General features: G+C 45.7%; 1 protein-coding gene across 2 annotated transcripts in view; it reads left to right on the top strand.

Moving 5' to 3' along the window:
• Positions 1–1,886: 1,886 nt before the first annotated feature.
• Positions 1,887–13,665, top strand: part of msh6 (mutS homolog 6 (E. coli)) — a 32,128-nt gene continuing 20,349 nt past the window's right edge. The window contains exons 1-9 of one of the 2 annotated variants that reach the window (XM_063191694.1): positions 1,887–2,263; positions 3,754–3,959; positions 4,710–4,903; positions 5,476–6,192; positions 7,322–7,474; positions 8,182–8,719; positions 9,600–9,849; positions 12,200–12,416; positions 12,592–12,877. In XM_063191694.1, the coding sequence (XP_063047764.1) occupies positions 1,998–2,263; positions 3,754–3,959; positions 4,710–4,903; positions 5,476–6,192; positions 7,322–7,474; positions 8,182–8,719; positions 9,600–9,849; positions 12,200–12,416; positions 12,592–12,877 (2,827 nt within the window). In that variant the 5' untranslated portion in view covers positions 1,887–1,997. The remainder of the gene's footprint in view (positions 2,264–3,753; positions 3,960–4,709; positions 4,904–5,475; positions 6,193–7,321; positions 7,475–8,181; positions 8,720–9,599; positions 9,850–12,199; positions 12,417–12,591; positions 12,878–13,665) is intronic. The other variant, XM_063191695.1, reaches the window with a different exon arrangement.

Genomic DNA, 13,665 nt, shown 5'->3' on the forward strand with positions numbered 1-13,665 from the left:
ACACATAAGATGCAATGTTTCCAAATCTCAAAAAAGGCAAAGAAAACAAGATGATATTAACTTAAAAACAACATAATAGTAATGTATTGACTGATTGAAGAGTTCAGAAATCAATATTTTTTGCAATAAGCCGGACTTGTAGTCACAGCTTTCATGCATTTTGGTATGCGTCCATTAGTCCTTCACATTGTTCTTGGATGACTTTATTCCAGAGGCATGCCAACCGTATGTAGCCTGGTTCAAACAGTAGGCCTATGTCACGTATGTGAGTACACCCCTCACATGTTTTGCAGATTTGTGAGTATATCTTTTCATAGGAGAGCATTAAAGAAATTTCCTTTTGACACGATGACTAGTGACCTTTTAACAACATATATAACCGCTTAAATGTCTTGTTCAATCGGGAAAAAAACAAAACACAGCCATTAATGTCTGAACATTGCCCACAAAAGTGAGTAGGGCTTAGGGCCTTCACCCCAGCTCCAACAGTAACTCATCCCTTTCGTGAAGCCTTTAGGAGAAAAACAGAAAAAAAACAACTTTAAGCCTCGTGGTGCCTTTACGAACAGCCTGGTTTCTCGTGGTTGGGCGACGAAAGGGGGAACTGACAATTGGGGTAGTTTGGTTCTGGGGGGAAGAATAATGCGAACAATCAAGCGCGAGTGAAGGCTACTGGAAACGATGGTAATCAAACATTTTAGATTAGATTCCGGTAGAGAAGGGGCCGTGTTGGCTCGAATCGCCTCCTAATGGAAAAAGGACTAAAAGGTCATCAGTGTGCGTTTCAACCTTTCTATACATTGAACTTTTACATTTTGAGTCTGCACCAGGCTTAAAAGGATTGGTGTGAGATTTGAATGCAATCCTAGGGAGAGTTAGCCTGGTTCACACCAGACGGTGTATGTGTAGCTTCGGCGCCCCCTGGCGGAGCAGAGCTTCACACACTACCGTCTGGTACACAGCCATAGAGCACGATCCGTCTCCAACCAGAAAATAGACTGAGAATGTATTGCTTCTGCACGGCCTCCTCACCAACAAATTCCTTCAAAAACCTTCCTGTTAATCTTTAAAGAGTCAATATAGTCTCTAATCTCTCTTGTGACTCCTCAATGCGAGTTACCGTTTATATTGAAGAAATAAATGCTCCGTCTATTTTCTGGTTGGAGACGGAGCGTGCGGTAGTGTGTGTAGCTCTGCTCCGCCAGGGGGCGCCAAAGCTACACACACACCGTCTGGTGTGAACCAGGCTAATGGAGAGTATCATAATCTGCTTCAGTCACAGTGCATGTGGACATGCATGTTTATTTTAGGTGTAATTCAGACCAATGTTGACAGCATTCATACATCCCCAAACCACGTCAATCGCCACTACTATGCCTGAATACTGAGAGGATAAACCTTTTTTGTAAACTACCACCACGCATGCTTGACACCATCTAAAGCAAATCTGTTTATCAAATGCCTCATCTTAAAGAAATAATGCGGTTTCCAACCATCAGAGGTTGAGTTGTGCGCAGTTTTGAATTTTGAGTCAGCACACTTATCAGTGAAAGACACGGTGTCGTCTGCCCTCTGCTGGTCAATGCCTGAGATGCAGAGGTCAGAATGCTAATGAAATGGGATTCTATCCTGGAATGTCTCACCGAACCTTCAACAAGCGGATGCTAGGAGGAGAAACATTGCATACTTTTTACCACTCATATGTTCCTTATTTTCCACATATTTTCGAACCCTACATTCATTTTTTTAGTACCACCCAAAGGTGCCCGTCTGAAACGAAAGGTTTCCGTTGTGGTCAGAGGATTTCCAGTCTCTCATTGGCTAAGAAGTGGTACTGACCAAAATTAGACCGTCCCACATCCGCTTTGCACCGACAGAGATTTCCCGCGAAGACTTGCATGCTGTGCGCAAGTAGTTAGAGCGGTGCTAATCGTTGTGTTGCATAACGCTTAAATTGGATAAATATTCGATGCAACGGCTAGACAATATTTGAAATAATGGCAAAGCAGAGTTCGCTTTTCAACTTTTTCACAAAGTCGCCGCCAGCCGTTGGTAAGAGTAAGCCAAGTCCATCACCTGCCGAGGCTGACTTGCCTTCCTCGGTGCAGAAGTCCAACACATCTCCCAAAGAGGAGGCCAAACAAGCTGCCAAGCAAGCTGCCAAACTCGACAAAAAGACGCCAGCAAAGCCCAAGAAACCCTCAAGCAAATCAGGGATTAACAAATTATTCGGGAACAAAACTCATTCAAATGGAAAAGACAGGTAAAGCATGCATTGTTGTCCACAGTGTTTTGACACAGCTTACAGGTTGTGGTAGGCAGTGTTAAAAAGGCTTCGTTGTTGTCGTTACGGGGGGATGAGTGAGCAACCGTGATATGTTTGTTTCATAAATGAGCACGAGAAGATTGTACTGGGTTAGGTATCTCCGACCTTGCACTGGCAGTTAGCAATGTTCCTGCGTCTGTGATATCTCGGTGGATATGTTTTCACACATCTCAGTGTAGCCTACCCACAGACACCATAGATGTGATGTCTGAGTGACAACCAACGAGTGGCATAGGATCTCTTGGTGGAATAACCATCGATTGGCATGCAAGCGCTTGGTAACAGCTTGTTATGAAAGGAAATTAATGAACCAGATGGGTGCGCGCAGCATCCGTCCTGCATTGGGTTCTGTAACCCGACCCTGCTGGCGGGAATTCTAGGGAAGTTTGGAGAGGCACTTGGTGTAGTGTGGTGGTCGGGTTATTTTGACTATTTTAGTTTGTTGACGTGTTGAGCACAAAAGTTCAACACATTTTAAGTCCTCGTAAACAATGTCCATCGCTTTGTTTACAACTTGGCAGTGCTTCTGACTCTCCCCTCTCCACTCCGTCTCAGCAGATTTCTTCTACTTCTCACAAATCTAACTTTAAAAAGGAGATATTGAAAAGTGACATGTGGTTGTGTTGCCCACTTAACAATGTTCAAGCACACAAAAACATTGTGCCAGTTGTCAGTCATCATATTATGTCTACTTGTGTACTTGTCACAAATTATTTGGTAGAATGAAATGCAATGAAAACCTTGCTGTGTGTACACGTCAATATTTGGTCCCCGTCCTTTCTTGTGGCCTCTGGTCTCTCTTTACCTTAGTGTCACTCCTCCAATGCAATGTAGTTTCCCCATTGCCAACCAGCACAGAGTGACTTTTGGGTCATTTCACGTGAAATCAGACACTTTGGGACCCGACCGACACAGATTTCAATCATACTTGTGGTGCCTGTTTAGTAGCAAGGTAGCACCCCAGAACTGCATTTGTATGAATCTGACACCAATATTAAGGGAGAAACAGACTAGCAAAGGTTTACATATCAGGGTAGGACACTATACATTCAGCCTTGATTATATCAGTCAGTGTAAGTCACAAAAAGATGTCCGTGGTGTTGTTTGAAAGCTCTTTTCTGGCTCTACAAATTACACACACAGCATGGAATACACAACCTTCAGAATATGAATTATGATGCATTGAAAAATAAAAAATCGAATGAAATGACCCTTTTGGGGGCTTTCTCCCATTCAGCATCCCGGCTCAGATGTGAGGGACTGGAGGTTGGTGGTGGTGGTTGTTGTTTTTTGCAAGACGTTAAATAAAACCTCCATCATAAGTGACCTTGAGCCTTGCCTCATGGGGCTGCAAGCCACAGGACAGGACGGGAGGAGAACATTCACTACTAGTTTTACAATGATGTAATTTTTTCCCCTCTTGTCAGCAGCCCACCATGCAACTTCAATGCAGGTGCCCTGGTGTGGGCGAAGCTGGAAGGGCACCCTTGGTGGCCGTGCATGGTGGTGCCTCAGCCCCTAAGCGGGCAGCAGATGCGGGGAAAGGGCCGAGAGCAGCGCATACACGTCCACTTCTTCGACGAGCCCCCCACTCGAGGCTGGATCAGCACCAAGTACGTCAGGGACTACCAAGGTAAGAATGGCCTAGGGCTGGGTGTGCAGGTGTGCTGTAGGGCTGTAACGATATTGTATCGAACCGAGAAATCGTGATGCGCAGAGTCACGATACTGTATCGTGATACAAGGAGGCTGTATCGTGATACGCCCTTTCAAAGTTGTATTACTCATTAGTCATGAAAACAACCTTATGATTTGATGTGATAGTGTTTCCAAACTTCAGTGTAGATACATTTCAAAAATTGTGGAGTGTATCGAACTATGGGTAAAAAATCATGATACGAACTGAATTGTGAGTTGAGTGTATGGTTACAGCCCTAGTGTGCTGGTGTCCAGCCTACACAGTTTAGAGCCATGGAATTCAGTGACAACCAGGTTACCTGAAATAAGCTAGTGACATGATTCATGTAGATTCAAATAAACCTTTACTACACTTTCTGTGTACGATGCTCACTTAGTTCCTGGATCTTTGTGTAAAAATGGAACATGGAGGTCAATGGGATTAGCCTGACTCTTACTTCCATGGCTCTGGTCAGTCCCACTCAGATATTGTGTTCAGGCTGGTGGAGGACCAATCCCGTTTCCGCACCGTATCTCAAATCGGCTGATATGCTTACATGAAAAAAACCTAAGAGTCCAGAAATCGGACCATGGTTTAACAGTGACAACAACATTATGGCAATCAAAGAATGAAATTTTGGAGTGCTGTGTAATGCCAGTGATAAAAAAACTTCACTTTGAGTTTGTATGTTTATTTGTCTTCCCAGGTTCCGACAGCACTGATGCCAAGGCAGGCGGCGTGTTCTTCAGTGGGAAGCCGGTGATCCGACAGGGCATGGTGCTGGCAGACTCAGCCATGGCCCTGAGCACAGAGGAGAAACTCAAGATACCACTCTGTACAGACCCCTCAGATGACGAGGAGGAGATGGGGGAGGAGGAAGAGGAAGAGGAAGAGATGGAGGTGAGAAACAGAGAGCTGATCTATGGGGTGCATCCCAATATGTGACCTTGCCTCCTCCACTTGTGCTTGTCTCCTCGTCCCGCCTCCTGGCCCCTCCTCCGTGGAGAAAACGATAAAGTTTCCCAGCAGTCAGCCTCGCCACAACAACTTTTGAGGGACTGTTTTTCATTCACCATCCCAATTGCAAATGAGAAAAAGACTTTACAATTGGGCTTTTGCAAGATATTGAAATATAATGCTTTTGTCAGTGATGTCATCATGATGAGAAGCAAGTGGAGGAGGCAAGTGGAGGAGGCAAGGTCACATATTAAAACGCACTCATGGAGAAGAGGAGGGGGAGATGGAAAGGTGACATGGAGGGGATGAAAGGGAGAGAGGGCTGAAATAACATGATTAGTGCTGTTAAACTACCAAAACTGAGCTGTTTAGAGTTAAAGTTCAGTCATATCTTTTAAATTACAGGGTTTTCTTTTTACTTGACTTTAGCTGACTCATCGTGTGGTCGGGCATATCTACTACAAGTGGCCAATTTCTTTTATTTTGTGTAACTCGCCATCTATTTTGATTTTCAGGTGGACAAGTCGAGTCAGAGTGAAGAGGCAGCAGGTGAGTCAGAGGAGAAAGTGGAGGAGGGGAAGAAGAGTGGCAGGCGGCGTCCATCCCGCAGGGCGGCCGAGAAAGGCCAGAAGCCCAAGCGGCGGCGCATTGTGGTGGCCTCGGATAGTGAGGACTCCGGCGACGAGTTCAAACCTGAGCAGGCTGACGGCAGCAGTGAAGAGGAGGATGATGATGATGAGGGTGCAAGCAGCGGAGTCGACGAAGAAGAGGAGGAGGAAGGGGAGGAAGAGGAAGGGAGTGAGCCGGAGACAGAGCCAGATAGTCCAGTCAAACCCGTAAAGCGCAAACGTCCGGCGGAGAAAGCAGAGAAGCCCCCGGCCAAGTCTTCCAAGGCGATGGCTCCCTCGGAGGGGCCCAAGCGAACTGGGCCTCCCGCCTCTGTCTCATCTGACACCAAGTCCAAACTGTCAGCCTTCTCGGCACCAGACTCATTCGAAAGCACCAACAGTACTGGCGGGGCGGACGGGGGCGTGACTGTGTGGGACCATGAGAAGCTGGATTGGCTTGCGGAGGGCCGGCGGAAGGACTCACGGCGGCGGCGGGAGTCGGAGGAGGACTACGACCCCACCACAATCTACGTGCCCGAAGACTTCCTCAACCGCTGCACCCCCGGCATGCGGCGCTGGTGGGAGCTCAAGGCCACTATGCTGGACACGGTCATCTTCTACAAGGTCAGATTACTACAGTGTTTCCCACATAAATTTTGGAAACTATGGGGGCACCAGGGTTTTTTTTTTTTTTGGGAGGGGGGGTGTCTTCTCACAGCGTAAATGCAAAACGGCAAAACAATGATTACAGTATGACATTGGGGCATGGAGAAACTATAGGCCTGGGCCTACATTTCAGCCATTTATATTTTGAGAAATAAGGCTACATAAGATGTTACCCATGACGATAGTAGTAGGCCTACATTGTCATTGTCAAAAAATGCAGTATAGTGAATCATTTCTGTTTACAACACAGTTTCATTCGTCCCTCATAATAAATAATAAAACAAAATATGAGCAGAGATAAGAATTTAAGAGCACTGTGAAATTGTTAACGCATAGACAAAAAGGGTCTTAGAGGGTAGGCTATGCCGTTTCCCCCACACACATAGGAGTACACATTCTACATGAGGGGTGCTGGTCACAGGGCGTATTTAGTCCAGGAGGAAAATGCGAAGGAAATCGTAATTCAAATCGTTTTTAACAAAAACGGAAATAGTAAAAAAAATAATAATATATATATATATATTTTTTGCATTTTCGTTAACTATGGCTGCCAAATTTAAACTATGGCGAGCTGCCATAGTTTCCTCAATGTATGGGAAACACTGTTACTATTTTATTTTATTTTATTTTAAATAATAATTATTATCATTTTTAGCCGTCCCAGTCGTAGTAGCAGGACTCTAAATTAACACCCACCAACCAGGCAAATTTTGGTGAAAATTCAGTTTGGCTGGTAGAAAAAAAAACTTGGCTAGTAACATTAACGTATACTATTCAAATTTGGCTAGTAATGAAAATAAGTTAATTTATAGCCCGTAGTAGTAGTAGAGCTGTTGTGGTGGAAGGTCAAAGGTGACATACGGACGCTGTCATCTTTTATAAGGTGCACTGTGCAATTCAGTGAAATGCGACTCCAAAAGCGCAGGCCAAGGACGGGAGTCCATGTATTGGAAAATACCCCCATCAAGTCACCTGTACAAGATGTAGATTTTCGATATTTTATATGAATGCTTGATTAAGGCTTCAATTTTCTTTGACTGCGGGTGCAATTTAATGTCAATTATGCAATTGTGATCTACTCTTCAAGGTGGGCAAGTTTTATGAGCTGTACCACATGGATGCGGTGATCGGGGTGAACGAGCTTGGCTTCACCTTCATGAAGGGCACCTGGGCCCACTCCGGCTTCCCCGAGATCGGCTTCGGGCGCTTCTCAGACGTCCTGGTGCAGAAGGGATACAAGGTGGGCAATGTGGACCCGGGGATCTTATGACCATTACTAGGGTTGTTTACGGGTCAATGATATTTCTGGGCTCAGACGTCAGGTGGTACAAACACTGATGTGTGCTACTACTAAAACGTCATTGACCATTACATTTAGTATCTTTTTGTCTAAGTTTATTTATAAAAGAGGATGCAAACATTAAAATACAATGTGTGATAAAACAGAATATGTAAGGGATAACGGGAGACGAGTTTAAGGCTTCAATGGAGTTAATGGCGAGGCAGAGGCTTAGAACTCAGAGACGGAGTTGCCTTCACCAAGACATTCATTTCTCTATCGGATGTGTATAACTTAGACCTAGAATCTTCGTTTGGACTACCAACGGTGTGATTATTTAATTTTCTATAGATACTGTGCATGATTCCTACAACGTTATCCTTTAGATACGTCGGCATTCCAAACAAAGACTTCATGCTCATCTTAAGTTAGACGTTTGACCGGTTCCCCAGAATTAATTGTCACCCAATCAGCCAATCAGAAAAGAGTGTTCTGTTGGGAAGGCAGATAAGCAGGTATGATGTTGGTGCAGACACAAGGAGCGAATGACTTGCTCTCCCCATTCCTCTATGACTCCTACATAAACAGGCCCCTGATATTGCTCAAAATTAGGACGTTAACTTCTCTTACTTTTAATTTTAACTTTTCACATCTCTTCTGCTTGTCAGGTGGCTCGCGTGGAGCAGACGGAGACTCCAGAGATGATGGAGGCGCGCTGCAAGAAGATGCTGCGGCCCACCAAGTTCGACCGCGTGGTGCGGCGCGAGGTCTGCCGCATCCTGACGCGTGGCACGCAGACCTACAGCGTTCTGGACGGCAGCCCTGCCGAGAGCCAGGCCAAGTACCTGCTGAGTGTCAAGGAGCGCTCTGAGGGCGGTGAAGGCTCGGCGGGCGTCGGACACACGCACACCTACGGCGTCTGCTTTGTGGACACGTCGGTGGGCCGCTTCCACGTGGGGCAGTTCCGCGATGACCGGCACTGCTCGCGTCTCCGCACCCTGCTGGCGCATCACGCGCCCGCCCAGCTGCTCTTCGAGAAGGGCAACACCTCAGCCGAAACCCGCAAGATCCTGAAGGGCACAGGCGCCATGCAGGACGGCCTCAACGCCACCTCGCAGTTCTGGGACGCCCAGAAGACCCTCAAGGCCCTGGCCGAGGCGGACTACTTCCAGGAAACTGACAAGAACGAGGAGGACACCAAGGATGGTGAGCAAGACTAATTTGTATGCATTTCTGTTTTTTTAAGGATGTTTTTGGTGATTAGGATAGTGAAGAGATGACTGGTAGTGCGAGAGAGAGAGATGGGCTTGGGTCAGGAAATGACCATATGGCATACGTCAACTTTGAGCTCCCAAAATTCGGGAAAATTCCCATATTCTAATGGCCAAATTCTGACAGTCAACGAGATGGCAGAGACGGATCGGACGGTGCGTTCTACTCCTTTTCCCAAAGCGCGCGTGCAAAGACAGTCCTGTCTAAAATCCCTCAGCACACGTTTTTACAGCGTGGAAAAACAATTAAATGAAATGAAAACCAAACAATGAAGTGAGCGCAATAAGTTTCTTCTTGTTGTTTTGTCGCAGAAGTTGTCTGCTCGTGCAAAAGTTTGTGCTGGTGCAGGTTGTGATTAGGTTACATGCATCATTCGCTGTTCCGAGGCTGTTTTATGCGTTGCATGAACTGACGTTTTCTGAGGCAAAGAGTGGGCGCACAAGTGCTGCGACGCTCGAGGGTGACCGCTCGTATTTCCAAGGTACTTCAATTCTTGGTGGCATCTGGCATACAATCTTCTGGCAGGTAGCTTGATAAGCAAGACCCTCTGTCTCTCTCTTCAAGAGGGGGTCCGGCTCGTCGAGCTAACTGACAGGGCCGTGGGTATAATTACCATTTTGGACCGACTGTGTTTTTTGATAATGTCAAAAAAAATCAAATCAGGGATAAATCGGGAAATGAGTCAAAATTAAGAGTTTTCCGGGAAATTAGGGATGGTTGACAGGTATGCCATATGGTACGTCGTCTTAGCGCACTACGCCACAGCCCCCGTGTGTGATGCAGTGACTGTTGAATCCTTCTCGTCCTTCTGTAGGCAACACTGCTTCTCTGCTCCCCACCACACTTAAGAGCATGACATCCGAGACGGACGCTCTGTGTCTGACCCCTAAGGAGGGCTATGAGCTGGCTCTGTCGGCACTGGGCGGCTGCATCTTCTACCTGAAGAAGTGCTTGGTGGACCAGGAGCTGCTGTCCATGGCCAACTTTGAGGAATACATGCCGGTGGACGTGGAGATGGAGCAGTCGGGCGGACCCTCCAGCTTCTTCGCCAAGACTCGTCAGAGGTGTGTATACGCTGTAGGTCGGCTTAGCCTTAGGTTAGGTTAGTATAAGTCTCCACCAAGACGGTGTTAATTTCGTGACGAAATATTTTCGTCATAATTATCGTTAACGATTGTTTTTCCCCTGACGACAATAAAACGATGACGGAAAAAACAGCACGCGTTTGTACGAAAAATATAACAATATTGATTTATATTTTCGTCAAAAAAATAAAAATGTGACTACAATACCACCGGAGACGAAAACCAATAGGAAGCATTTTTGTTAATATGTCACTGAAACATTGGAAAAGAATTGCCTGCTATTTCGCAAGTCGCGACCCTCATCTGCTCCGCGTCTCCTCCCTCCTCCCCTCCCTCACACACACACACGCAGCAGGCACAGTGACAGGCAGCGTCGGTGACGCAGTAGCAGCAGTAGCCTACTTTTCAGTGCAATCCTGGCTGGAAAAAATATTGTTGCCCATTTATCCATGACGAAGAAGTTTATGCAGTCATGAAATAGTGGTGGTGCTGTGACTGTCGCACATAGCAAACATCTTTCTCTAACGATGCATTTTTGCGGAACTTCTCCACTCCCTTCATGAATCTGCTACCCATCGGTCGTTGTCTGATCTTTTTTCGATGTTTGCTAATGTTTGTTATTAAAGGGTCTATGCGTAGGCACAAGCCTTCTGATAAGAATCACTTAAGTGCCGATCGCAAAGGATTCGGAAGTGTGGAGTTTTGCGACTTGTTTCAGTCAAGGACACTGAAATAGGAAGTGAACCTTCCACGCTTTCACATGCGTTATTGCAAAATGTAAATGTAAATGCAAAATGGCAAAACAATGAGTACAGTATGACATTGGCGCATGGAGAAACTATAGGCCTAGGCCTACATTTCAGCCATTTATATTTTGAGAAAGAAGGCTACATAACATTTTACCCATGATATTAGTAGTACATTGTCATTTATATTTTAAAAAAAATGCAGTACAGTGAATCATTTCTGTTTACAACACAGTTTCATTCGTCCCTCATGCAGGGGTCTATGTAATGAAAAAAATAATAAAACGAAATAGGAGCAGAGATAAGAATTTAAGAGTAGTATACTGTGAAATTGTTAACGCATAGACAAAAAGGGTCTAAGAGGGTAGGCTGTGCCTTTTCCCCACACACACATAGGCGTACACATTCTACATGAGGGGTGCTGGTCACAGGGCCAGTTTTTCAAAATTCCTCCCATTAAAAGGGCTGAACAACATATTGCACATTTATGTCTATATTCACATTCATTACACATTCATTTCTATATGCAGCCCGATGTCTCCTCTGCCGTGTCAATGAAGGCCTGTCACCTAACTCATTACAACTGTAAAACAAAGCCTGGGGAGTGTTAGTAAACTCATCCCAACTGTCCCTTCTCTGAAGGTTTTTTTTATTGTTCCCAAACCCAAGTTAACTACAACAACTTGACTAGGCTTTTGATCCCTCTGTCTTTCAAGCACTTGTGGTTTTCTCTATAGGATGTATTTACTCCAGGAGGAAAATGCGAAGGAAATCGTAACTCAATCGTTAAAAAAAAAAAAAAGTAAAAAAAAAAATATATATATATTTTTTTTTACATTTCCGAAAACTATGACGGCCAAATTTAAGCTATGGCGGTGCGCCATACTTTCCTCAATGTATGGGAAACACTGCCTACAAGTATTTTTTCATAACGTGCAGTCCCGTTTTCCCCCGAAGTCGTTCTAAAATATCGACAGAGATTTATGAGTGTCGCGGCCATGATTTTTTTTTTTACACATTGGACGCACTGGCTTATAAGACGCTCTGGCAGTTTTTGACAATATTTTATTATTAGCCTACAAAATGTCATTTTAATCATTGATTTCCCCAAATGGTATTTTAGTTTGACAGTTTTATAGAGAAGTGTAGACAAGAGGAAATTATTGTAATATTTTAGTTGACTGGTAGAGCACCAAAGAAGACATAAGAGGACCATGCCAACAAAGAAAACAGATAAAAGTAACAGATCAGATCTCTGTAATCCTCCACTCTGTTATCTTTCCCCACATGTCATGGCAGAGTCTGATTTATTTTCAAGCTTTCATTCCATCTTGGCCAATCAGCAAACAGATTTGGGCAGGTGGGGGTATTGTCGAGCGGGAGGTGGGGCTGCTGTCAAGCTGTTTGTGGCTTTGTAATTTCATGCAGGACTCCAAATTAACACCAACTGGCCAAATCCTGGTGAACATTCAGTTTAACCCATTAGTGAGTGTGAGTTTGGATGGTAAAATTAACTACCCATTTTGGCTGGTGGTGAAAAAAATAAATAATAATTTAGAGCCCTAATTTCACGGAAATTAAAGGATGGTCCTGGACGGGGTGACCCTGGCCAACCTGGAGATCCTGCAGAACAGCGCCTCCGGTGGTGTAGAGGGCACCCTGCTGGAGCGCCTGGACACCTGCTGCACCCCCTTTGGCAAGCGGCTGCTGAAGCAGTGGCTGTGTGCGCCGCTCTGCAACCCCGCCTCCATCAGCGACCGCCTGGACGCCCTGGAGGACCTCATGGCTGCACCTGCGCAGGTAAACGGGGAAATGAACGACCGCAACGCCAGGGGTGCATTTCTCGAAAACATAATTGCTAACTGGGTCAATTGACGTTTATTTGGCCTCGTAGCCTTCCTTTGACATGCCACTTCCGCATGTCACATGTCACTAAATCATCTTTCTAACCCCTACACTGTCCATACTTGCTCAGGTGCAGGAGGTGATGGAGCTGCTGAAGAAGCTTCCGGACCTGGAGCGCCTGTTGAGCAAGATCCACAGCCTCGGCATGCCGCTGAAGGGCTCAGATCACCCCGACAGCCGCGCCGTCATGTACGAGGAGGTGGTCTACAGCAAACGCAAGATTGCCGACTTCCTGGCCGCGCTCGAGGGCTTCAAGGCTATGAGGGAGATTGTCAGCGTCATGGCCGCCGCCGCCAAAGAGTTCCGATCCAAGCTGCTGCGGCAGGTGGTGGTCCAGAGGGCAGAGGAGGATGACGGTAAGGGCAGCCGTGGTCGGGTAGCCTGGTGAACCAGCGCCACCCGCTGGACGGCAAAATGTTTTGTCTACGGGTTGGTCTGGCCTCGCATAATGATTCAATGAAGCCAGAATGCCATGAATCTGGCAAACCAATTACAACGCAAATATGTGTTTTGAATCAAAGCAGGCAGGGTTTTGAGGGAAGGTTGTTCTCATCAACAATCTTCGGATGTATTATGCATCGAGGCCAGACTAAATTAGACATCCACATTTAGTCTGGTTTATCAGGCTAGTGGTCGGGGACACATGCAGGCGAAACGAGCTAAGTAAAAAGAGGCAAAATTGACTGTCTATTCTGACAGCTCAACGGTCATCAGGTCGTCGTAGGTAGGGAATCAAATGGGATGAAACATTTTATTTTGTTGAATTCATTGGCTACTACAGGCCAAAACGCTCCTTATTTGCATAGTATTAAATTTGGCCAAATAGTTTTGCTTCGCTTCACTCCTGTTCACTTGCCTTCGCCAACCTCATTGGAATGAATGACGATGTTCACTTTGCTTGGACAAATTCACGTGTATGTGTGATGATTCACGGGGCAGCTTTTTGAGCACCACTTTTGGCCAACGATACTATTTCATTTGGACAATTTGTCACTACAACATGTTTACGAGGAGAACACATTGCTCCAGAGACTGTACAACCAACATCCTCCAATAACTAAAGCTGGGCTTACACTGTGCGACTTTTGCCCCGATTTTGCCCCGATTTGGCACTCGCACGACTTTTTGAGAGTCGGGCCGATTT

The sequence above is a fragment of the Engraulis encrasicolus genome, chromosome 24 (genome assembly GCF_034702125.1).
Source record: "Engraulis encrasicolus isolate BLACKSEA-1 chromosome 24, IST_EnEncr_1.0, whole genome shotgun sequence".
Lineage (NCBI taxonomy): Eukaryota > Metazoa > Chordata > Actinopteri > Clupeiformes > Engraulidae > Engraulis > Engraulis encrasicolus.